General features: G+C 36.8%; 1 protein-coding gene across 16 annotated transcripts in view; it reads right to left on the bottom strand.

Annotated features, from left to right (window-relative positions):
* Positions 1–2,492: 2,492 nt before the first annotated feature.
* Positions 2,493–26,673, bottom strand: part of Tab3 (TGF-beta activated kinase 1 (MAP3K7) binding protein 3) — a 61,972-nt gene continuing 37,791 nt past the window's right edge. For 15 of the 16 annotated variants that reach the window (XM_038316690.2, XM_038316695.2, XM_038316697.2 and 12 more), the window contains 6 exons: positions 25,098–26,553; positions 23,934–24,094; positions 19,055–19,148; positions 16,338–16,421; positions 12,244–12,366; positions 2,493–6,436 (listed from right to left, as the gene is read on the bottom strand). In XM_038316690.2, the coding sequence (XP_038172618.1) occupies positions 6,288–6,436; positions 12,244–12,366; positions 16,338–16,421; positions 19,055–19,148; positions 23,934–24,094; positions 25,098–26,553 (2,067 nt within the window). In that variant the 3' untranslated portion in view covers positions 2,493–6,287. The remainder of the gene's footprint in view (positions 6,437–12,243; positions 12,367–16,337; positions 16,422–19,054; positions 19,149–23,933; positions 24,095–25,097; positions 26,554–26,673) is intronic. The other variant, XM_038316703.2, reaches the window with a different exon arrangement.

Genomic DNA, 26,673 nt, shown 5'->3' with positions numbered 1-26,673 from the left:
GAGCACAAGAGAGACCAGGAGGGAGACAAGAACAAAGCATATATTAGTAGTTCCTAGATTTTATACAGGTATTCAACATCATGTGTGGTGGTGCTGGGAAGGGGGGAGGATAGTGAAGCCGCTTTTCAGTATTGTTATCATATACACGCCTCACATTTGCCTTTACTCCTGTCCTTCCACATCCATCTTCCCACCTTTTTCCCAACTTCATGCCACCCTTTTTACACACACACACACACACACACACACACACACACACACACACACCATTTATGTGGTCCATACACACATGGGTGTAGGACCATCCTCCAAGGATGGTTAACTTATAGAGACCACATACTTAAACGAAAATTGACTCTCACTCCCCCTACCATCGAGCCCCAGTAACTGGTCAGTTAAGGGTGGGAACTTGTGAGTCCCTTCCCCCTCCGCCCTGGGATGCTGACTGCACAGATCTTGTACAGGCAGCTGCAGTTGCTGAGTTCAGTGCGGCAGTCCTGTCACATTCAGAAGACACTTTCTCCCTGTCAAGGGGATAACATTACCTGAAAACTGCCTAGAAACCAGAAAGAAATGCACAACAAAGTTAAAAGAATACACTAACTTACAGAAGGTAGCAAGTAGCGCACTCTGTTCACAAGTCAGGTCTACAAACTAGGCTTCATCACACCTGTTGAAGTACGTATTTGCCAGGTTTACCTACCAATGTTCAGAAGGCAGGACAAGAGACACAATGCGTTTCTGAGACTCTGAAACATGCAGAAATTTTATTCACAGGTTGGGTGTGTAGTTCAGCAATGGAATGCCTGTTTAGCATGTTCAAGATTTGGGGTCTTGGGGCTGGAGAGATGGCTCAGAGGTTAAGAGCATTGCCGGCTCTTCCAGAGGTCCTGAGTTCAATTCCCAGCAACCACATGGTGGCTCACAACCATCTGTAATGGGGTCTGGTGCTCTCTTCTGGCGTGCAGGCATACACACAGAATATTGTATACATAATAAATAAATATTTAAAAAAAGATTTGTGGTCTTAAACTCATGGTGATCGTCCTGCTTCAGTCTCCCTAAATGAGGCATGATTCTCCATAACCAGTTTATTAGATATACTAGCTTTGAAATATTCACCGCAAAACATTACCCAGACAATGCCACATGAACAGGGGAGTCCAGTTGAGTTTTTCTGGAGGGGAACTTTTTTTTTTTTTGGTGATGGTGTGGTGATGATGGTGTGTGTCCAACTATTGAGCTACATCCCTAGGTCCTGGGCAGTAGCTGAAGACAAATCACAATATGGGTTACACACTTCTCACAGATGTTAACATGAATGAGCACCATAGAAAACTTTCAGTGCAGTTAACAAAGATTTGAAGTAACTCTTTCAGAATAAATCATTTAAAAGATAGCCTGGAATGTCAAAGATGGAAGAAAGTATTAATACACTTCCCTGGGGGCGCGGTTCACTATTCTAGCCCAGGCTGCCTTGAACTCACAATCCTCTGGCCTTAGCCTCTTTAGGGATGGCATACCATGTTCTCCCTATTAATAACCTGTAGGATGTTGTATAGCCTAACTAAATGGTGAGTGTCCTTAGGAACACATTCTTAATAAATGGCTTCCAACATGCAAATTCATTTGTGTAAAAAGACATGAGCTATGCATTTCAAGTGTTCTATTTATATTTTAATTTAGGAAAGCTTACTTTAGAAGTCTGCAGCCTATTAGGGGAACTCAACATAGAATATTCAATATTTACGATGCCGTGAGCACTATGTATTTACAAATACTGATACTGAAAATTTTCAAAATAATCCAAGAGTAATGACAAAGATGAAGAGAGACGGCTTATATATAATTTTGGCAGGTGACCAATGAGTATGTGGGGTATCAGAGAACTGTTTATGTTTACAAATTTCTTATATCAGATATGCAGAAATTCCTAAAGAAAAGGTTATAATCCATCTGTGGCCATTTCTCTGCAGGTGGAAAAAGTTCAGCAGATTTCAGGCAAATGTGTTAGGCCTCGTGATTCTTTTATCTTTGAAAAACTAGTTATAAATGAAACTTTAAAAAAGCAAACTACTCATTCTTTTGTAAATAATGTTGAATGGAATGAAGCATTTGAGTTTCTAACATTTCCCAAACTTTCTATAAAACCAATTTATCCGTGCTTTGACCAAACATTCAAGTCAGAGTTAATGGGTTCCTAATGATACTCACCGCAAGCCTAATGTCACTACATGCCCTAAAATATGGGAAATGTGTCAATTAGCTCTGCAATGCAGAAACACGAGTGTTTAGAATCATAACTAGTTCACAGAAAAGATGCAGAATGTAGAGCTTGTTTTTAGTTTATTAATTTATTTTGCAGGAATCTTTGACTTTCTGAAGATGTACTGCTTGGAGGTACGGTGCATGCATAGCCTTTTAATATGCCTTTGTACAAATTTTTTCTCAAAATAATGTCCTTCACAGCATACACAGAAATCTAAGAGACATGGTATGTACAAGATTTAATTAACTTCTTGCTGCTTTAATGAAGAAAATGATCAATTCTTTTACAGTAGGGAAAAAACATGGACAATGAATGTTGTTATACATAAGAACTCAGAACTATTATTCAGTCTCAAAGCAACTTTTCATGGCTTTACAAACTAAAATTGACTCATTCTGTTATCTCTGAATGCTCAAGCCATGCACAATTCTACTTGAATTAAATATTTGGGGATGCAAATAATACAAAAACAAATCTGGTGAATGTAAAACATCATCAGAATTAACTTTCACAAGAGGGAAATACTGTTAATTCTTTCAAAAAAGATACAGTAGTGGTGCAACAGACAGTGCTCGGTTCTGAGTTTTAAAAGAAACATTTCAATTGTCACTTCCTTTTCTCTAGAGATACAGACACACACTGCAACATGGATTCATTCAAGGTCTAACAATGGTACAATATTAAAAGAATTCAATTTGTACTCTTAAAGGGACATCTTCACATTTCAGGATACATCACTGATATTTCTAAAAGACAGTTCTTCTATGCCTCATATTCTTTCTCTTCATACTGTCAGAAACACATAAACATTACTTTTTTTTAAAAGACTATATAAAATTGAGTTGTCACAGAGAGTTGATATAAACCCTTAGATAAGTGTGACAAACCAATGACAAAATTTAAGGAAACATTGATTTCTTTTATAATTAGAAAGTACTAAAATTGAGACCAGCTCCTTAAAAATTAAACTGCATATCACACTTCCCATTTCTTCCTGGGAAATAAACAAATTAGCAACACTTTCCTCCACCATTATTAATCTGCTCTAAAACTACATATTTATACAACACATTTCTTTTGTTTCTTTAATATCCCTTGCCTCTGCTTTCTTCCAAACTAGATCAGTATCAATCCAAAACATTTCACAATGCTTAGAGGTTTCTGGCTCTTCTATTTTTGCTTTAGACTTGAAGAACTCCAAAATTTACGGGAGCAATATTATTTTAACACAATGGCAAACATGCTTTCTAAAAACCCAGTTTACAAAGCCAGTGAAATAATGTAAAATGTAGAGTCAGGGTTGTGTTACCAGATACATTAAACTAGTATTTTACGAAAGCGAGCCTCTTACAAGAAACAAGAGTGCGACAACTGATCCAAAGGGCATGGACACTTCAGCAGCCAGGTACCACCCAAGTTCTACCTTACCACTATATTCCACCCACTTACACATACCAATCTGACCAGGAGAACATTCTGGAAAAAAAAGCACCTGGAAGGTTTAATGAATTCTTAATCGAACTGGTCATAGGTAAGGAGAAGTCTATACATGGAACACAGTTAAATGTTTCAAAATAATCAGTGTCGTTATTTTGTTCAGTTTTAGGTACTGAATGCAGTCTATGTGGACATATGAAACTTGCGAACAACTAAAACATGTACAAAACTTCCTTAAAGTCCTTCTGACGTCTCATACCCACCTTCTACACCAAGCAAATCAAATGTTGCCTCATTTTTTCTATCAGGTGAAAGAAATGATTGACCAGATATATCATCAAAGGACTGAAACCATGCATCTACTACTGTATGTTAACAGCTTAATGGCCTTGGTGTATTTTCATGCAATAGTTTAAATATCATCTACATGGTTTTAATAAAGCATCAGACTTTTCACACATGCTACTTTCATTTTCTACTAACAAGTGCCACACTAACTGTTGGTATTTTCAGCATCTCACTATGAATACTTGTACATCTTTTAGGAAGAATACCAAGTAGTATAAATGTTCCCCTTAACTTGTGTGGTAACAGCAAGTGGAGTTGTCCATCACTAAGGGAGACAAGAAACCGTACAACGGCAAGGGCACCTTAAAGAACAGTAGGACTGCTAGACTGGTATCGGGGATTGACAAAGAGACCCATGTTACAAGCCCTTTCACCCTTCCTAGTCCATGATTTTGAGCCTGTCTGCTTTTCCACCATTATTATTTTCACAGTTTGCCACAGCTGCATGAGAAATATTTACTAGTAATTATATAATCATGCTCTTTGTGAGACAAATGGATGTATTTTGGGGCATTCTCCACATATGAGGGCTATATGCAGTGTGTAAAATTATGGTTCTAATAGAAAACTACAATGAGTTATGCCTTTGGTTTCATTACGCTGTTGAGTGCAGCTTATTTTTCCAGGTCTGCCAGAGATTAATGCTAAATTAGTAACAGTACAAAATGACTGTCTACGCAGAAGGGGGTGGCGGACCTGGTATTTCCTCAGGTAAAACTCTTCAGGATGGAGAACTACCAACTTCATTGCTGTCTATGTTCACCAAAATGGGGAGATTCCAAAATTCAATTCTGAGCCAAGAAGGAAATTTAAGGCAGAGAACTTATTTAAATATAATATTATTAATTTTCTCATGATATATCACGGCAAGTGGCCTGACTTATTTATTATCTTCTTCAGTGTATCCACATCTGCATTCTGTCTCCTAAGTAGTGCTTTAGTATTCCAGGAACTATCAGAATTCAGTATGATCTAGCCGTTCAGCTTTAAAAAAATGGTCAAAGCCCCCTGTATACAGCATTCTTTGATAGTATCTTTTCTTTTTCTTTTCAAACCTAGAGCACCTTGTGTTTGCTAGGCTAGTGCACATCCACTTAGCTGCATCCCCAGCCCAATCATATTTTGTGAGTAGCCTTCTCTTATGACACAAATAACGCAACTTTATGATGTTGTCCAACTTCAATTTTTCTCTCACTGACTGGTTAACACATGTGCAAATAAACAGCTCATACTGATTTTTTTTCAGCTAAATTAGATTATGGTACAAAGTATTTTTGCGCTGTAAACATCATGTATTCATCACAAACTAGAAGTGGGGGACCCTATATACTGCAAGCATTTAAGAACCACAGCTGAGCTCAGGACTTCCAAATGGGTTTTGGAATGGACTTGCATTTGGCATACATTCACGTGCTACTGGCAAAGCATGGTTTTTTTGAGAATGTCATTTTCTAAAACCATACTTCATTACTTTTAAAACCAATAACCTAAGAAAAGTATACAGTAACTTACGTGGCACAAGTATGTCTTAGTTACCAGTGTCGATGCAGCTTGATGACCCATTGTTCAAGCAAAAGAGATATTACTACCTCTGATTGTACGTCCTCACAAAGGGCATGATATGCCTAATTCCTGACTACTACAAATCACATTTTGAAGTATCCTGTTTGCGTATGAATGTGTGTTTGAAATTACCCCTGAAAAAAGCAGCAATTACAAATAAAGTCATTATTTTGCAAAAAGAAAATAAAGCATATCCCGGGTGCTTTTTCCTGTCCATCTCTTCACAGGAAGCAGCAGGAAGAGGCACAGGGAGCCTTTGTTTCCAGAGAGCTGTGACCAAGTAAGTCTGCTCTGGAATTCACAGTTTGTCTGCATAAACTGTAACATGTCCTACCATAATTCAAAGTTCACCTTTAGAAAGAAAGAGCCATTCAGCAGTAACTTTAACAATTGCGATTCCACAGAAGCCCTTAATTTCTCTGTGTACATTCTTTCAGGACGGAATCCTTTCCCAGTTTCAAGTATCTCCTTCTACCTCTCACTCTCTAAGGAGTTAAGAAAGGAAAAAAGAAAGACCTCCCCAGTTTTCCTTTTTGTGAGCCCAGTGGCTACAGTGTCATTCCTCCTCCTCCCCCTGTGCAACCAAGAAATGAAAAGGCTGGGCAGATGAACACCATCCTGAGGCTTCTTCTCTTCCAGTGAAGTGCTCAAAGTTTCAGTTCTTCTCAACTCAAGTGTACCGCGGCATCTCACACTGCTCACAGCGATTCAGGGCCGGGTGGTTGAGAAAGGTACAGCTGTCACAATTCCATGGAGCCCCTTCATAATCCTCATCTCGGGGTTGCATCCGAGGACTCTGTTTGCAGCCACTTATATGTTCTGAAGAAAGGGGATTCAAGAGAAATGGAACTAGATCAAATTGTTTATCCAAGCATTACCCAAACTGACCAAAACTGAAATGACAAACTACCACAGAAACAAAGGGAAGAACTTTCTCCCTTACCCAGTGTATACACTAATTAGTAACCATACTACTGGAAAACCAAAACTACATAGAAGCTGGATGATACAGGATCCACTTTGTTCTAAACACACTCATTTTTGTGATTTAAGACAAGAATATGGAAAAGCCCAGAATAGACACCCTTCCTAGTTTGTTACCCATTAATTAAGCCGTGTTCCAACTGAACGAAAAAACCATGAGAACCATTTGACAGCATATTCAGTAAATTCTGTATTCTCTATGACTTTCCTGTCTCCAAGTACTGCCATAGAATAGTAAATGGCTGACAAAATAGATACTTTATTCCATGAGACACTTGGTTCCAGGAATGTACATGTGTTTTATACTAATGCTTCATCATTAGCTAATAAAATTCCTAACACAGTTGTTCCCAGAATAGTGAAGAGAACAAGACTTTACAGCAATTTATAAAACTAAAATTCATTCTATAGATATGACTCTTTGTCTTTTTGTTTTGTTGAGACAGGATTTCTCTGCATCTTTGGAGCCTGCCCTGGAGCCCACAGAGATCAGCCTGTCTCTGCCTTCTGAGTGCCAGAATTAAAGGTGTGCACCACCACCACCCGGCTACATGATTCTTTTGTTCTCAGAATTGTTCTTCTTTGCCAAAAAAATTATTCATATATTTTTTTTGAAAAGTATCTGATGTAGGTGGGTCTTCTATCTATCTTCTGCTTTCATTGGTTAATAAAGAAAACTGCTTGGAACATAGGTAGGCGGGGAAGACAGAACAGAATACTGGGAGGAAGAAGGCAGTAAGACAGTCACCATGAAGCCAGCCACCAGGTCAGACATGCTGAATCTTTCCCGGTAAGCCACCACTTTGTGGTGCTACACAGATTATTAGAAATCGGTTAAGCAAGATGTGAGAGTTAGCCAGTAAGAGGCTAGAGATAATGGGCCAAGCAGGGTTTAAATGAATAGAATTTGTGTGTTATTATTTCGGGCGTAAAGCTAGCCGGGTGGCGGGACGCAGCCCGCCACCTCATCACTACAGAATGGTGCCAACGTGGATAACTGAATCCATAGAAAGCCTGAGAAAGTTTGGGAAAGAATTGAGTAAAGCATGTTTTCTTGGTAGCAGCAATTTCTTGGGTCTGCTCTGCTTGCTAGAGGCAAGCAAGCGCTCTCATCTAAGAGAGGCTTCCTGACTCAGCCTTAGCTGCAAAACCCTGCAGCTCTTTTAAGAGGTCCTGCCATGAAACACTTAAATAGTGTTGATGAAAAACTGACCGCATGCTTTTCAGTTTTCAGCTGTAGCAGGAAAAAAAGTTGCTCTGTTTTAAAATGCCCCCTTTCTGGGCCATCCTGCCAGGGCAAACTCTGACTCTTTCAGGCAGGCAGTCCAACTGAGTGTGGTCTGTGAGCAGAATGCTGCAGCTTGCTTCCCGGCAAGGACCTTGAAACATTGTAGAGTTATGGTGATGAACATGGCTACAGCTGGTACCCCCTCCATGAGACAGGAATCATGGAAAGCTAAGAAATGGGCTGTATCCAGCTCCAAAGCCACAGCTTTAGTCCTACCGATATTGCTTGGTAAATTAAAGACTCATGTGGTCAGAAAAAGAGAGATGCAGTAAGGAGAGATTCGAAGACAAAGAAAACCTCTAAATGATTTACGGTGTGTTAAAAATACATGCAGGCTAAAGGTTAAAGTTCTTAAAGTAAAAAAAAAGAGAACTTGGGTGTGGTGGTACACACCTTTAATACCAACACGTGAGAGGCAGAGGTAGATTGACCTCTGTGACTTCAAGGTGTGGCAGAACACACCTTTAAACCCAATGCCTGGAAGGCAAAGACAGACAGATCTCTGGGAGTTCAAGGACAGCCTGGTCTACAGAGTTATTCCAGGACAAAGATATACAGAGAACCTGTCTCAAAAAGTGAAAGTAAAAATAAAAGAAACAGAGGTTAAAATAAAGCCGCACAAAGATGAAAAATACACAGAGAATCTTCATACTGTATGCTATTATGATCTCTTTGAATTGTTTGAATGCTGAGGAAGGAGCAACAGCAGCTAAAAGATATTTGTTTATAAATGCTGCAGAACTAATCAAAAATAGATATTTTGAAAATTCCTTGACTTCAAAATTTGGATCTAAGGTTATGATGCTTTGGAAAAGTTCTTCTTTTGTTTTCACAGAGGATGAGACCCTGTGGATTGCTTCTATCCCAATATGGTATGATAGACCACACCCTCCTGAAAGGTTGCTGTGAACACCTTCAGAAAATTACTTCACTCAACTGCCAACTGAGATGAAACTACCACAAAGGTTATAGCATAAAAGACCTAAATAACAGAGCCCCCATTCAGCACAAAGCAGTTTGGAGAGAAAAAACTGTGCCCATATTCCCAAATATTGCTTATAAATGTTCTTTTATATTTAAAGGGGGAGATGATATAGATATAAATAATTTGCATTGGTATAAATCTTGGTTTATTAATATAAATTTAAGGTCAATTTTGTTATATGTGTATGTATTTCTGATCTTGATTAAGGTATTGTGATTGTGTTGTTCATTTTAAAAATGTAATGTATAATTAGGAAATATAGGTTGTTAATGGATAATCATCGATAATAGTCAATTTTGTAGTCATGTTAGATTTTCTAGATATATAGAGATATATTTCAGTTAGATAGGCATTCTTCATATCTTTCAAAGACTGCAGAATATGGCATTTAATGTTTTAGTAACTTTTAGCTTTTCATGACAATGAGACTCGCTTGCTCCTGGCAGCACCAATCTACTTCAAGAGGAAGATGGGCATCGAAGAGGCTCCTTATGGAGTTTGATAGCCATTTGGGTAAGAAACTATTCTTGCCTGGACTGATGCATAAACTGGACACAAAGAACCCGCAAAGAGAGGACTGCTGAACTTGCCTAAAGGTGAGATGGTCTTTCAGTGTTCCTGACTCATGAAGGAGTCTGCGCGACATTCTGCAGGACACAGCAGACAGTGACTGAACTGCCTTTGAAATTTCCTGCTTCATGGAAGTCTGCTGGATACTATGTAGCCTACTACTGTAAGCTGAAGATGGATGCCCTAACGGTACAGAGGAACTTTGGGTGACTGTCCAGGTAGCGAGATGTCTCAGTCATTTCTAGAGTTTTGGAAGTTGCTTACTTCTTGTTCACCTAGGTAATATTGTGTCCTTCTGGAGTCTTTGATGGAGTTGAAGAATAAATAGATAGTTATAGTTTTCCTTAGTTATGATAAAAGATAAAGTAGATATAAATATTGTAACTGTACTTCTTGCTTGATAACTGTTTTGTTATATGTAATTTTACTATGTTAAAGTGAAAGCCTTTCTTTTTTGTTTAAACAGAAAAAGGGGAAATGATGTAGGTGGGTCTTCTGTCTATCTGTTGCTTTCACTGGTTAATTAATAAAGAAAACTGCTTGGCATGATAGGTCAGAACATAGGTAGGCGGGGAAGACAGAACAGAATGCTGGGAGGAAGAAGGCAGTGAGACAATCGCCATGAAGCCAGCCACCAGGATTTCATAAAAACTTGAAACTTGTATTCTTTTTTTTTTTTTTTTTTTTTTTTTTGGTTTTTCGAGACAGGGTTTCTCTGCAGCTTTTTTAGAGCCTGTCCTGGAACTAGCTCTTGTAGACCAGGCTGGCCTCGAACTCACAGAGATCCGCCTGCCTCTGCCTCCCGAGTGCTGGGATTAAAGGCGTGCGCCACCACCGCCCGGCTAACTTGTATTCTTTTTAAGCCTTAATTTCTCCAGCCTTAGACTCAAAAGGGCTGTGCTTCTAGAGTTCATTTGGCAATTCTGCCTTGTTGGAAGAATCCCTATTGAGAAGGAGGGTCACTGGATAGAAAGCCACAGAGCTGATGGATTAGCCCTAGGAGTTGATGGCAAGGTAATGAGGTTCAGAGAACCCACCTAGAGAACACTGGAAACCCTTCCTATTAAGTGGCAATGAAATTAAGATCTAAGGTAATACTTAATATCCATTTAGAAAGGTCGGGAAATGGAGACTTGGTCAGACTTTGGCAGTTGTTTTGGGCTAAGCCTATTTCTGACTGAAAACCAACTAGGTAACTTCCAGTTTATCAAATTACCTATCTGTGACTCCATGAGGTCAAATAAAGGGGTTTAAACCCTGAACTTTGTCCTATGAGGAGTCTCTAAGCTTTGCTCTGAAAAGTGATCTTTTGTTAGAATAAATTCACTGGGCTCTTCAACCTATTCCTGTGACCACAAACAGTTTTGGGGGATGTTTCAGTGCCACCTTTAGCTATGAATAAGTCACTGCCATAGAGTTGTTTATAGACAGGCTCTAAAATTCCCAATTTTACCCTTAGAACAAGTGACACTGTAATACCACGAATGTCATGGAGTGAAAAAGGCTAACAACTTAAATCCTTAGTTGTTATATTCTTTTTATACTATTCCTAAACATAGCCTTTGAAACCAGCTTTCAAACCTATGTACACAAAGAAAAAGCCTCCTTGAACCTCATAAAGTCTTTCTATTTTACCTGCTCAGTATCACGCTGACTTCACTGAAATCATGAATCACTATGAGGTAATTGACCAATACATTTGTTTCTGGTGCTAAGAAACTATATAACTCATTAATTTGATTTACATGAACAATCAATCATCTTTATGGCATATTTAAAAGCAGTTTGTAGACTACCTTGTAGAAAATATTTATTAAAAAATAATTTATGCACAAGTGAGAACTAAAGAGGACAGCAGGGAGCATGATAAAAGGGCAAAAATGAAAGCATTTTGTACAACATACACTAAAAACTGTAGAAAGAGCTGAAGTAGGTTTTGAATTATATAATAGTCTATTTTCATAAAAATGAAAGGCCTCACAAACATTTTAATCAATATTGCTTGTATAGTATTTATAATAAGAAGACAAACTGCTCAAAAGCATGCAATTAAAATAGTACACAAAAGTCAGGCAGTGGTGGTACCAGTGGTGGTACTTGGAAGGCAGAGGCAGGTGGATCTCTGTGAATTTGAGGACAGCCCTGTCTATATGATCTAGCTCCCAAAAAAGCCAGGGCAGTTACCCTGAAAAACCCTGTTTCAAGAAACCAAAAAAATAAGTAAATAGAAAGTCTTTCAATGATAAATAAAAAAGTTTCTTTTTCTGAATATCTTAATGATAAAGGAAAAAATGCAACAAGTACTTTCATTCATTCATCTTGTTTCTTATGATGTTACCTTTTCATTTGCAAATTAAAGGTGATTTGGCATATATCTTATGGAATATGTAAGTATTCCAATACAAACATATACTACGCTTTTTAGAGATCTGCTTTCAATGGCAGGAAAGCATATGAAACTGAAGAAGCATTAGACATTTGTGTGAGAATCTTATTACACCCAGAACTTGCAACTCATCTGAAAATGATTTTGCCTTGCTTTCTATATACTATTGCTAGAGAGCTGGCCTGTTCAATAATGTGTCCATAAGTGGCTACTGAACATGTGAAATGTGGCCAGTACAAATTGAGATGTACATATAAAGGATGCATAAATTAATAAAAAGTATCTTTTAAAACCACTGTTAGCAAACACCAGGGACCTACTGTAACGTTTAATATTATGCATTTGGACTGTAATTTTCGAAGATAAAACTAAATGCATGTTGTAGTTACGATAATTTTTATAGGTTAACATACTCCAGAGACACGGGTACAAACCATCTGCAGCTGCTGCTTGGGATTCATGGACATCTGCCTGTACTTTGGAAGTCACACTAATTCTTCGGGCTTTTCTCTCAATTGTGCAGGGGTCTGAGGAGTCTGCATAAGAAAAAGCAAAGGTACTGAGAGGGGAGGAAATCATTCTTCAGCAAGAATAAATGGGTTCATATTGTCTGCTCCTGCTTCCCACTCAGCTGAGGGGATTTACCTTTCCTATTGCTTCACATTACCTTTCAACTGCGTCTGAGGTTAAATGCTAAATATAACACTTCTTTATGAGCTATGCAGGACACCGGTCCCAAGTAATAAGTCATAATGGAAACAATGTAGTTAAAGACTCAGTGAGAGCAACTAAATGGAAACATGAAAAGCAAATTATACTTTAGTGATCCTTTGATTAAACCATTCAGTAAAAAAGTATTGAATAAAAACAAATTATGCATACAAGGCATAACTATGCCTGAGTTATATGGGAATCTGTCTCAAAAGATCAAAAAAAATGACAATGGCGATGGTGGTGGTAGTACATTCTTATGATCTCAGCATTTAGGAGGCAAAGACCAGACTGGAATACATAGAATATACTACTCCTTGAAAAATGGAAGCAACTCAAAATAATACTATATAGTGACAAACATGGACTCCCAACTCATTTCAGGGATTTCAATTTTATGTTAGAATGATCATCCTCTATTGTTATAAATTTACAGGTTATTAGTAAGCAACTCATGCATTAAAAATGACAACTAGCACACTATATATTATTTGCCTGTAAGAGCAAATGAAAGACCTTGCATATTCTAATCACTTTTGATCCCACATACAATCCCTCAGTACTGCTTCAGAATTCTAAGAATGGACTTATGCATGAAAAGCTGGAACTCTATTAGCAGAGCAAAACAGTAAATGTTTCCTTAGGCTGCAAAGAAAACGGTGAGCTCTGTGTTCGATTTGGAAAGCCCTTTTACAACATCACATGCCTTCATCTCACCGACTCACACAAAAATCTTGGAAAATGCACAGGCCAGTATCTGAGCAGATCACCTCTCTATGGTACACAGATTAGATCTGAATGCAGACAGCTAGGCCACTGGCTCAGGTCCTATGACTCCCATGCTACTCATTATTATTATGATTTTTTTTGCAATGAGGGTAAAGGGAGATTTGCTGAGTTACCTGAAGACCTGTGTCACTTAACAGCAGATGCCAATCCAAAAAGGTTTCTGTTGGCCCTTTTCTTCTGTCCCTTAATTCTCTAGCACCATCATTACAGAGGTAATCTTATAGTCTACTTAGAATTCCAGCATATATCTAATTATTAGCAGTTTAGTGTTTTGCTTTTAATTGAATGGTACCGCAAGCCAACCTACACTAACTTTAGAAGTACTTTTAGAGAAATGATGTTGGGTATGGTGTTGCACATCTATAAACCTAATAGCTAGCATATAGTTTATGATAAGACCATCTTCAAAAGGAAAAAAAAAAGTGCTTCACAGAAAAAAAAACTGACTCCATTTCGAAGACTGGTAAGTTTCTCATAAATCTGTGATTAAAGGCTTAAAATCATCTGGCAAGTAATAGTAACATTTTATACTCTCACCAATCATATCTCAACAAAATTTTTAAAACAGAAATTTATTCATAAGGATAGAGAGGACTTTACATGTAGAGTATAAATCCCTTGGGATAGAAGTTATATCTTTGTAGGATCACACATGTGTGTATGCATATGTTTGCATATGTAACAATTGGGCATTTTATAAACATTTAAGAAATTGCTAAAAATAAAACCCATTCCAGCCATAAAAATTATCCAACAAAGCTGATAAATTTCACTTGCACTAAATGAGCCATGGAGCAGAGCCCTTTACATGTATTTGTAATCTTTTTTCTTTTGTAGGAATGGTTATATAACATCTTTATGAGTAAGGTTTTAGAATCAGGTTCTGCTATATTCATTTGAAAAGATGAAATCTGCCCAGTAGTGATGGCACTCAGCACTAAGGAGAGGCAGGCAGATCTATAGATCTGGTTCTATAAATCTATAAAGCCAGTTCCAGGATAGCCAGGGCTATATAAAGAAACCCTGTCCCAGAAAACAAACAACAACAAAAAAGACGAAACCCAACAATGAACTCTAGGATAAATCGGGTTTGGATAGAATGTGGTGATAGGGCCATCAATTTGAACAAATACACTACTCTGCTGGAGAATGTAACGTTGCTAACAGGGTTGGGGGTGCAATTCATGTTGAAGGTTTAGGAAACAACAAGAAAGCAGTCTTTCCTTTTCTTATTTTTTAAAAAAATATGTTTAACATTGTTTTTTACCTTTTTTAAATGTTTGAAAGAATTCACTCACTAGCAAACTGTGGCAATTTTTTAATTAATGGATCCAGTTTTACTTAATATGTATATAATTAATAGTTTCTATTTCACCTGTTAATTTTGAAAATTGGGCCTTTTGTAGTTTATTTAGGTTGCAGAGTTTATTGGACTGAAGATATTAATCACATTTCCTCACTACCATTTTTAATGGCTAACCCTTTTTATATATCTAATTGTGGTATCTTGCATTTTTTTTTTGTAGCTCAGTCTACCTTGAAGTTTACTGATTTTATTTTTGCTTTTCTCCATTTCATTTGTTATAAAATTCCACCATCAAAAACAAACATCAAATTTCCTTCAAAGTACTTAACAATTGGGTGCCAAAGAGGTTCAGTTCTGAGGATCCTCTTAGTACACCTGACACCCTGACCTCATCCCTAGCACCACAACAGTTCATTGTCTTTGCACATGGAAAGCTATGTATGGCCTTGTATCTAGCTCCTTGGAGATAATACTATTCAAGAAATTAAATTTTAAATGTGGTGGACTCCTGGATTTTTGGCCATTTCTTCTACGACAGCCATTGAGCCACTTAATTATAGCTCATCAGCTAGGCTATCTATAAGAGATAACACTTTAGAAGGTACTGATCAAGTTTAATGAGGTATATTTTGTGAACCTAAAAGGCTAAAGTAACCAATGATATATAACCCAAGGCTTTCACCTTGAGACTAAATATAATGTTGCTACTGTGACAAATTTAGTATTTGGCAGTCATCCACTAATATTCATTTTCAACCATTTTTAGAAATCACTACACTATTTCAAATGTATATCAGGTAAAATATCCACAATAGGAGTAAACAATAAAGAGATCAGCTCCTAAGCTGAAATCCATAAAAGAACTAGAAATTACACACTATACTATTCAAGGTCTTCATAATCAAACTGTCTTGAATTGCTTAATGAAAAAGGATTAAAATATGAATTTTGAATATCAGTTGTATATTGAGCCTTATAAAATAATATGGCTTATAAGAATAGGGTAGAAAATAAGTGATCGATCTACATTCAGTCACTTGTTATACGATATTGAAAATATTTAGGACTTGTTTTGTTCTTGATGAGAAAACACTCATGTCCCTATCAGTTATGCTTACCTTCTGCTTATCAAGCAGCAAAGAATTCTTATGTACAAAGTCTACTGAAAAAATTTTCAAGGTCCTCACTGTTGCAGAAGAATTTTCTTTCACGGTATAGTTTTATTATGATAAAGAAATCATCACTGTGCCTTACAACAGTTCTAACGATTTTTTTAAAATATTTATCTATCTATCTATCTATCTATCTATCTATCTATCTATCTATCTATCTATCTATTTATCTATCTATTTATTTATTTATTTCGTATTCAATATTCTGTCTGTGTGTATGCCTGCAGGCCAGAAGAGGACACCAGACCTCATTACAGATGGTTGTGAGCTACCATGTGGTTGCTGGGAATTGAACTCAGGACCTTTGGAAGAGCAGGCAATGCTCTTAACCACTGAGCCATCTCTCCAGCCCCCAGTTCTAACAATTTTTAATGTTTTGCAAAAAATTAATGTTTGGGGACTATTTCATTTTTGCCACATTACTGTGGATAGCACCTTTTATGAGAAACAGTCTAATGAATAGCTTGCATAGATATTTCTTCAGAAGCGTATTTAACTTCTATAATATTGATGTTATGACCCTACTCACCTTTTTTAGATGGCTTCGGTGGTACTACTGGGCCAGGTTCTATGTGGTCATAAAAATTATTCATGGCTTTTGGATCAAAGTTTCCTACAAAGAAAAGAAGAAAACCACAGGTATTTAGGAGTTGTTCTTTGGTTACTTGATCTTTTTATAAGAAAATACATTAATGAAACATGTGGGAAGAGAATATGTTTTCCAGTGTTTCAAATGTCATTACACAATCCTATCCTCTTTTCTTTATGGTTGTAAACAAATAGCCAAGCAGATCAGTGAAACAATGTATGTCTATAATGTATTACCTAGAGGAGTATTTTTTATAAGGCTAGCACCCTTAAGAAGCAGAATTCTGTACATGGAACATTTGAAGAGGGTAAAGTAAAAAGAAAAACAAAGAATGGTGGAACTGTTTGGTCTAATGAAAAAAATTCAAAGAAGGTTTGACACTTATTTTCACAATTTATCATAAAGTCATCTAAGGAAGAAGCCAAATGCATGTTACATAACCCTGTGGGCCTATTAATGATGTTATCATGCAAATTTTAGAATAATCAAGCCCTGAGATTTGCTGGGTTTTGCAGAGATTTTTCTCTGGATATGTCTACTCAGTGGCTTAATTTCTCTTTATTAGTGATGTACCCTATTGGGGCTCCTTCAAGATCGGATTGCATTAGGTGCCAGTTCTGTTCTCACCTTCACTCCTATACTCTGTCCACTATACCCAAATCTACCTGAGCTTGGATACAAAGAGTGATGTACTGCATTGAGGCTCCTGGCTTTGAAGATTGATTTTTTTCTCCTAGTGGAAATATCCTCACTACAATCAAATATTAAGCTGTTTTTCATCAAATCATGCAATGATTTATTTGCATCTACTTGAAAATGTACCTCCCCAATGCCAAAAACAATTTAGGAGAAAGTACACCATATTTGGACCCCTTAAGCATTTCTAAATCTTAAGTACAACAAAAGATCCCATTTGGGCAATACATACCAAAACTATAGCTCCTTCTGAAAACAAACGAATAAAAAACAAACAAACAAACAACTCAATAGGTCCTATTAACCAAAGTTTCATTCAGTTGAATAGTCTACTTTAAGAGAATTTTTAAAATTCCTATAGCTCTTGAAACCCACACTGCTACTTGATATATTAACTGCTGCACATGCATTTCTTCAATCCCTTAAGTTACAGCTGATGTTCTACTATGCAGTTCACAGAAAGCTTATTATAATCAGCTTAAGCAAATGATCTAATGTTACTGATTTTCATTTTGTTCCAATGGCCACATCAGTAAAAAAAGGTTGATGTAATCACATAATAGTAATGGTTGATATACCCTACATATTATGCATAGTGATTTTTTTTTCACTGCTTAAAGCTAGTAGACTACATAGAGTAACGAGGTTTTTGAGAACCAGGCTTGATAGCTCAAATTCCATGATCAGATGGCTTCATATCTTTAGTTCAACTGTTTGACACTATATTATATACTACTCTTAAATAACTGTAGAAGCTCTCTTAGCTGCCATAATTAAGAATATTAAAGTTTGGGAGAAGGCCGATTCAAACATACAATTGTTAAGAAAAATTACATGTCACCTTTGGGGTAACATAAACATAGCAGGGTTTTCTTCTACTGTTCTTATGGAAGTGTTGAGGATTACAATCCCCATGGACTGTATATGCTATGCAAACCTTCTATCACTGCACCACATCCTCAATACAGCAGGATTTTAGTGCTGAACAAGGACCACTTCCTACATAAACCATGTTCATGATAACCTAAAGCCAAGTGTCCACAAAGTTCCTGTCAAAATCCTGATAGCGACTTAGATTTTGTAGACTTGCAATATAATGTGTTACAAGTATTCAACTCTGTCCTTGAAACACAAATGGAGCCATAGACACTAGATAAACAAATGAGCATGTTTGTTTTACTAAAACTTCTATTTATAAAAACAGGCAGTATTGCCCTAATTTGCTGAACTTTGATTTATAATTTTGTGTTTTGGGTTCTTCAGAATGTAGTACATGATATACTAACAACACTTTCTTAGAAACTCCTCCCCTTTTCACTTGTTTTCATTCAAATCTAATTCATGGTTCCTATAATTTTATGTTTGACTCTACATAAAAGCCAAAGAAAATTTTTAAAAGAGCAGCATTCTAAGAATTCCTGTTAGTTATTCATTATTAAAACATTCACTTTAACTGCAGGAGTATAGCTAACTAGTAAAAGCAGTACATGTAATTAGTGGGATAGGCAGTTTAGGGGAAAGAAAGTCCTTCTCTAATCTGATGAGCTAGCTAACTGAAAAATAAGAAAGCTTCTACTGTAACAGAGACTTTCTTTTAAAACCAAGAACTCAGGTATTCTACTTGGCGCTCTTTCCTGTCACAATATTTTGGAAGACTATGACTATCACATAATGTAAATTATGTCTTAGAAATAATACCCATCAATTGCTGCAATACTCACGTTAAATGACTAAAAGGATAAATGCACTGTAACGGTATAAAACGATGCAAATATATGAAGCTGCCAAAGTAACATTATTGTTTTACCGATCCTGACCCATGGAGTGGGGGAATCTCTTTAAAGGCATTCTTATAATGGATAAAAACTGTCCCTAAATCTATAAAACCAAAACTATTGCCATTTAAGCAGATTAAAACACCATACTATGACTTATGGTTTACCAAATAATCAAGTCTATACCTCTAGATTGAAGGAGGTCAACTTCTTTCAGTGTACAGTCAACATTTATCTGGAGTTGTCTGTTCATGCTTCTCAATCTTGTCATTTCCTCAGGCTAGTAAGAAAGCACCCAAAATAGCAATTGTGGGAAAGTCATTATCAAGCCCAACATTTAAGAACTGTGTTTCATGTTAATTAATCTGATTGGGTATTACCAAGAATATGGCCTTGCGTATAAGAGAGCAAACCTATGTATATTTTAAGTAAAAGGTATATTGAGGACATCAACATGGCCACATATTAACAAAAACTGCACAGTGGCCAGGTACACACTAAACTATGTTCTATCATCCAAGCTACAATCACTGTAATACTAGAACACAGCAAATATTTGTTTATGCTTTTGTAGTAAGGCAAAGTGCAACAAACAACCTCTCAAATTGGCTATGTTCATGATTTTAAGTCTCGTCTAACCTGGTAAAAAATAGTTCTTTCATAGGTTCAGGTACGTGGTTTACAGAATTTTCTCATTTCTTCTCCTAAAAGGAGTTTTGAGGTAGGTAGTGTTATATTACATGGAATTACTAATGATAAAACAGCACAGAGAGGTTCAGTTACCCAAATGTATAAGGCTAATAACTGGTAGCGCAAGGACTTATACAAATATCACACACACATACACACACACACACACACACACACACACACAACATATACATGTGTGTGTGTAGAAATATTTTTTTTTCTAGATCAAGAGAAGCACTTTAACATAGAGAAATATCAGGTACCAATAAACTTCTCTGTTTCTTCTACTTTAGCCTGTCCAGTCCGTTCTACCCTCTAGGGTCTTTCAGTCACTGAAACATAAACCTTTTTTTTATAAGCCTTCAATTCCCATACCATTCTTAATTTCTTTACAATTTCTGTGCTTGGATTCTAGTGGCATGGATAGTAAAGCTTTTTCCACACAGATTTATTGTTAAAAATATGTATTATTCCAAAGACTAAACAGGTTAACAGTGCACAAAAAAGAGCAGAAAGGATACTGTATGCTGGTGGAATATTGCAAGAGTAAGCGGGCATGCCTAGAAACTGGCAGGGACCAAAAGCTCAATGCAGTGATGTAAAAAGGCTCAAGAGAAATTTCTGGATATTGTCTATGCATGACAGCATTTAATGACTGTTAATTTTACATGTTTTGTGCCCACTTATCTCATGACCTTATCACTATCATTATTTAGTCTCAAATATCTTGAAGAATAAATATCAAACTGCTTTTTTAACTTAAAAAAAATTTCCAAGGGCTGGAGAGATGGCTCAGCCATTAAAGGCTAGGCTCACAACCAAAAAAAAATTTCCAAGCCCTCAGAATGCTGGAGATTCAACAACAAAAATAACCTGGAAACATTTCATTTGAATTGTTCTTTTTTTCATTCCACTGGGTGAAGTGTATGATGTTAAGGCATAAAATTCTTAAACTGAGTAGTACTAAAATAGAGTAAAGCACACACCTGAGCATTAATAAAGATAATTTCATCCTCCTAGGAACACATAAGTAAACCCCTACTTTGTGAGTTCAGTACTTTGGGCTTATCCTTCCTATATGTTTTGCAATAGGAAGAAATGACTTTTAGCCATAGTGGCCCTGAGTGCTTTGTAAACATAGCATGGAAGTATTAATAACACACATTATAATCCAAAGGCTATTACACATTTGCTTTTAACCAAAATCATTTTTATCATTCTAAGAGAGAGGAACCACTTGAATTCATTCAACTTAGGGTTTACCTATTCTTCTCATAGCTTCTGACTAAACAGGGGGAGATGAATGCTGTTTCTGAGAAGTGTTGTTATTTAAAGCACACTGTGTTCCGTGGAAGATTCAGATTCACTATAAATTATAATAATTTAGACTTACATGTAGGCAAAAATAATGTTTGTAGTTGACATTTCCAAATAAAAGATTCTATGCTCTTCTGAAAAGGTAGTAGAAATCTTTTAAGCCAACTATTTGGAACTTTAAAATCTAGTTTCATAGACACCAATATTGAAGAACACTGCTGGGCTTTTACTCCCTGGCCTCAATTATATAATCAGGACACAAATCAGTGGAGTAATCCCAAAATTCAATTAGAATAGGATGAATCTGACTTGGGAGGGGACAACCAGCAGCTCTCTATATATTAAAATCTTATTTCTCTTTCAAGGTAAAATTTAAAACTCTGCCTCCTCTATGAATATTATTAGCAAAAGGTTAACATTTCTTTCTCACATGCATATCTCTTATGAACAATTTAATAAAATGTGATAAACAGCAAGCTAAAGAAAAAGGACACCATCAATACACTTTTGCTATCATTTGAAAAACATTATTTCAGGCTATTCAAAATTTCTGCAACTATATATATTGCTGGTCAGAAATGCACATCCTAGTCTTATTAACTAAGCACTTCTCTCCTATTTTTAATGTACAACTTGGTAAGAAGTTGCTTGGAAACCCGAAAGTAACAATGTGTGCATATTAGTAAAAAGTGTCAGTTCTCTGGTATTTGTATACACGAGTGTGATGTTCATAAAGACAGCTACTTGTTGAGTACTTAATAACATACACTACATACATTGTCTCCTTATGTGGACAATATTATAACATACTTATATATATGCCAGAGGTACTCTGATTCCCAATCCCATATGGGTATTACTTCAAATGAGACTCAATGAACTAACTGGAAATTCTGACTAAATGATTTGTTTCTTGGTTCCTTTTTCCACCCAACTAAACCTTATTGGTATCTCAAAAGAAAATTAATTTTATGAAATGCCTCAGATTTGTGTATCTATTTCAAGCAAAAATTTTCAGCATTTTTGTTTCCAAGCTAGTTTATAAAGACACTTGCTATTTATTGGACATTGTATAAACTGCTGAACGTAACATACCTTATCCAGTGCTATTTAAAGATGGGTATTCTACTATAGGTATCGTAGAGATATGTGACTGACACAAGCAGTGGAATAGTCAAGTCTGCGCTTGAAAACCCACTTGCTGTCTTAACCTTCATGCGCACAGGAACTACCCCTCAGCCAAGCCCTACTGTCCCCTAACTTACTCTTAAGTGTGCTGTTGAAATACAAGGCACTCAAATGAACTCGAATTTCTGTTGGTGAAGGATGGGCTACACTTGATTTATTCAACTATTTTGCCCATTTCATTTTTAAGTTTTAAATTATAAGCCATAAACTACAGCCCAGAGAGGATCTACTATTTTTCCTTTCTGAAAAAAAGACCCATCAATAAAAAATCCAATATAAAATGTGGGTGCTTTTATTTGAAGCAATAATTAAAGCCACACCAAACAGTTTTCTACTTCCAAGTAAAAGCAATGCTTATATTAACTGGAGCTATAATGTGCTTGGTGTTTCAAAGCAATGCTCTGATGAAAGATAACTACTCTACAGATACCTAAATGATTAAAAGGTGTCCAACTACCCTTTGCTAGCTTCTCTTCTCTCAACAGATGAGTCAATGAAGATTTCATATAAAGGAAATCAGAATGATACTTGATTTCCATTTACATCACTCTTGCAGTTAGCTTTGTAAGGCTTCTATTGCTTTGTGATAATGCTCTCCCTTCTAACATTCTAAACTGATGAATATTGTGAATAGAAAAAGCCATTAATTTATTGGGTATGCCTCTTTCTCAAGAACCTTCTTCCTCAAAAAGCTTCTACTAGTTCCCTCCTAACAGTAGAATAAAGTTCAAGCACATTGACCACTGCAGTGTTAAAGGTCTCCATTCTACTCACCTTTATACAAATAACTTCTGTAAACTCATTAGAAATTTCAGGACTAAACAAGGAAACTTGACTTACTGTGCCTTGAAAGTAAGATTGCCTCGGCTTCAAGCCTTAAGTACCTTATATTCTTCTCCCATCAAGAATAACTTCCCCTTTCCTCTCTTGTCTATATAGTGCAGGGCAAACTCTCCAAGAAAGCAGCTGTAGCCTGCCTTCCTTACTGAGGACAAAGAGCCTCACATATACATTCAAGAGCCAGATCACCCCAGGTTTAGAGATGGGAAGAAAATGAATACCCTTAGTAAGGATTTACACACATGAAGCTTTGGAAGATCATTCCAGGATGATGTATGAAAGTGGAGATGTACACCAATTATATTCACAAACCAATTAATGTGCAATTGCCTTCGTTATCTATGAGCAAATACAACAATTATCACTGAAGCCTACTTTTCACTCACAGATTAACTACTAAGCATCTAACATAGTATCATATTCATAAACATATACAGAATACATGAATATCAAATGATGAAAAGATCAACTGAATCACAGAAAAGGTGACATGACAGAGGAGATAAATTTCATAATTTTTAAAGTTATGTAACATCATAGAACTCAAATACATTAAGCAACAAATTAAAAATATAACAACCCTTTACTAATTTTCTTAAGAACATTACTTGTGCACACTGAACATTTACATAGTTACACAGAATGAAACTACCCTGCCTTAAGATATTCTATCACCAATATTGTCAAAATTTCAAAATCAGTATTTAACTTAATTAAACTCACTTGAAACACTTAGAAAAATATACAGTCTATGCTTGAAAGAGTAATTTATGAAGCCTTTTGTTATCATATACTCTTGCAATAAATCTATACTCTAATTATAACTGTCAGTCTTTGAAAATAATCATGAGCAATTACAAGTGTGAAAAAAGCATTTTCTGACAAGAATTATTAGGTGCAAATCTCTTGCATTCATTCATTTTTGTTGTTGTCCTTTTTTAAAAAAACAGGCAGAATTAGAACTTGAAAGAAAAACAAACGATGTGGACAGAGAACGTCCGTATCTTCCTATCATTATATGGTGACTTACCGTAGGGATTGCAGTGGTACAACTGACCCTTCTGAGCCGTCTCTGCATCAGGTCATGCTCCATACTGTTAACTTCAGACTTCAACCGCTCTAGTTCCTCTTTTTCAAGTTTCAATTGCTTTGCTAACCTCTCCATCCTTGCTCGCTGATGTAACAGCAAGGCTATAGCATTACAGATAAAGTCATTGCAGAAAATAAAGTCAAACAAACAACAAGAGAATTTCTAAATATATTGCTAATGGAGAGAAGACATATCTGATCGGGGCATCAGCATTTACTCTTAAGGTCTTAGTAACACCGTGTTATATCCATTTCTGCTTTAATTTAGCTCTAAGCTACCACCCAAAAATGGCATCATCTGTTCATACCTCTTGTTCTGTCACATTTCGTTTTCCTGAGAGCCTCTTAATCTATACTCGTGTGTATGTTAAAATGCTTAAGGACCATTGAAATGGCTAAGCAGGTAAAGATACTTTCCTGCAGGCCTGAGTCTCATCTCCAGATTCCACAAAGTAGCAGGAGATAACTGACTGAATGGCTCTCTGACCTCCACACAGCAGGTCCATATTTGCACATACGCACATATGTGTTCTCTCTCAGACATACACAAGGCTTACCACCACGCATTCTGAATCACAATTATAATGAATTCCTTTCTCAAATATTGAAAGAATGCTAAACTCTCATATATTCTGATACAATGTGAAATACTCTAAATAGGTTTTTTAAACTTAAATTTCCCTAGACAATATGAATTTTCTTCATTAATTCCACTGCTTATAATAACACTTAAAAATATTATTATGCCTATTTATCCAGCCCTGTTTAGAAAACTCAAATTCTTTGATTTGATAAACCAGAGTCCAAGTTGTATGAATATTTTTCACAATATTTATTGTATTTGTCTATATTTTTCCCAATGAATGATATCCCCCAATAAAGTCTGATTAGTTTACAAGTTTACAATTATCATACTCACAGTTTCTTATTTAAAAACAGCCAATAGATGACTCTGAAACAGTAATTTTACTCTAGGTAGTGCTACTACTCAACATTTAATATATACTAAGCATTTAATTGAAAGTAACTAGGCAATAGTGTTTTATTTTCAATCAGATACCACATGTTGACTATAAATAGTAAATTACACCAATCTAAAGTTTACCTTGTGTATAGGCATAGTCATCTGATCCAGAACTAGAACTCCGCTGATATTTGTGGGTTCCCTTTTCTCCCCCGGAGCCTGGTATCACTGAAATGGGCTGAATAGGTTCTGGTGCTGCAGAGCGTTCTTCTTGGTCCACTAAATTTAAAAGGTTTTCAGTTGTTGCTCGGCCCACAGTAATTTTAAAAACTGTAGTTGGGTTTGGCATCACCCGAGGAGATGGTGATGGAGCACATGAAGGTCCAGTTGGCTGTGTATACGTAATATACACAGGGTTAACACTAAATGGAGGTTTGGGTTGACTAGACATCCCTCTTGATGGGGAACTTGAAGGTGGTGTGGTAGCTGTATACAGTGAGTGCTGGTTCCTTGGAGATGGTTGATTACTGATGGGTGAAGGACTCCTAGTTATAGCTGTCCCAGGTCTTTGAGAAGGTTCAACTGTAATTTCTATCTTCTTCATGGAACCTTTGGGTAAGCTAGATGCTGGGTAAGGGAGATAGGCTACTGAATGACTCCCCTGTTTCTGATAACTAGGAGGTCCTTGTTGATAGAGGTGAGGTGGAGTAGTTGAAGGACTAGGAGGCATAAACACATGAGAGCTTGGATGACCCAGCTGGGAGGGTTGTACTTGATGCTGTGGAGAGCTAAAGGGTGAAGGACACTGAGAAGGGGGTGGTGAGTGGTAAGCTGACTGAGGAATCTGCTGTTGCTTGGGAGAATACTGAGAAGGTTGATAGTTCTGCTGATGTGGATAAACAGGTAAAGGACGTTGGTTGTAATGAGGCACTGGGCCTTGTGTTGAGGACTGCCATGGAGCATTCTGAGGAGTTTGCCTTCCTGATGAACTCTGAGATGTCTGTCTAATATAAATAGAACCAGGAGATCCATAGGGATTGCTTGGAATTTGCGGAAGAATCTGTAAAGCTCTTGGTACAGTCTGTCCAGAAGGGAGGTTTTGGGACACTGTAACAGTAATTGGATTTGTACTATACCGAGGTATGTGCATGTAGGACGGAGGTGGCGGTGGTGAAGGCCCTTGCATAGCAGATGGATTCATTCCTGTTTGCATGGAAGATGGCTGCTGAGGTGGCTGTGAAGGAGGAGTAGCTGCACTTCTGTTCTGTTCATTCATAAAAAATGGATTATAGTTGGGAGTAGCAGCCACAACAGCTGGAGCTGAGTGCGGTTCCTGAACTAAACATATCAGCTGTTTACCTGCTGTATGCTGAGGATCAATATGTCCATCACTTGAGCTATGTACCAGTGTTCGACCACCATTAAGGTGAGCTCCATCTCCTGGGTGGTAGCTACTAGGAGAATGGATACCCAGGTTAATATGCAAAAGGCGATTTCTATTCATCCTATTGTCTTCTGGACTATGGTATTCCATATACAAGTATTTGCTGCTCTCCTGGGAAAGGGCTCGGCAACAGGCTTCGAGATTGTTGTTATTCTATGGGAGAAAATGGTACAAACAACATGGGCAAAATTAATAGTGGAAGTCAGTTACACAAGTACTTATTCTAAGTTGAGAGGAGTATTTTAATCATAAAAATCATTAGTCAACTGTCCT

Source organism: Arvicola amphibius, chromosome X, assembly GCF_903992535.2.
Source record: "Arvicola amphibius chromosome X, mArvAmp1.2, whole genome shotgun sequence".
Classification (NCBI taxonomy): Eukaryota; Metazoa; Chordata; class Mammalia; order Rodentia; family Cricetidae; genus Arvicola; species Arvicola amphibius.
Note: the sequence above shows the minus strand (reverse complement) of the source record. Positions and strands in the feature narration are given on the sequence as shown.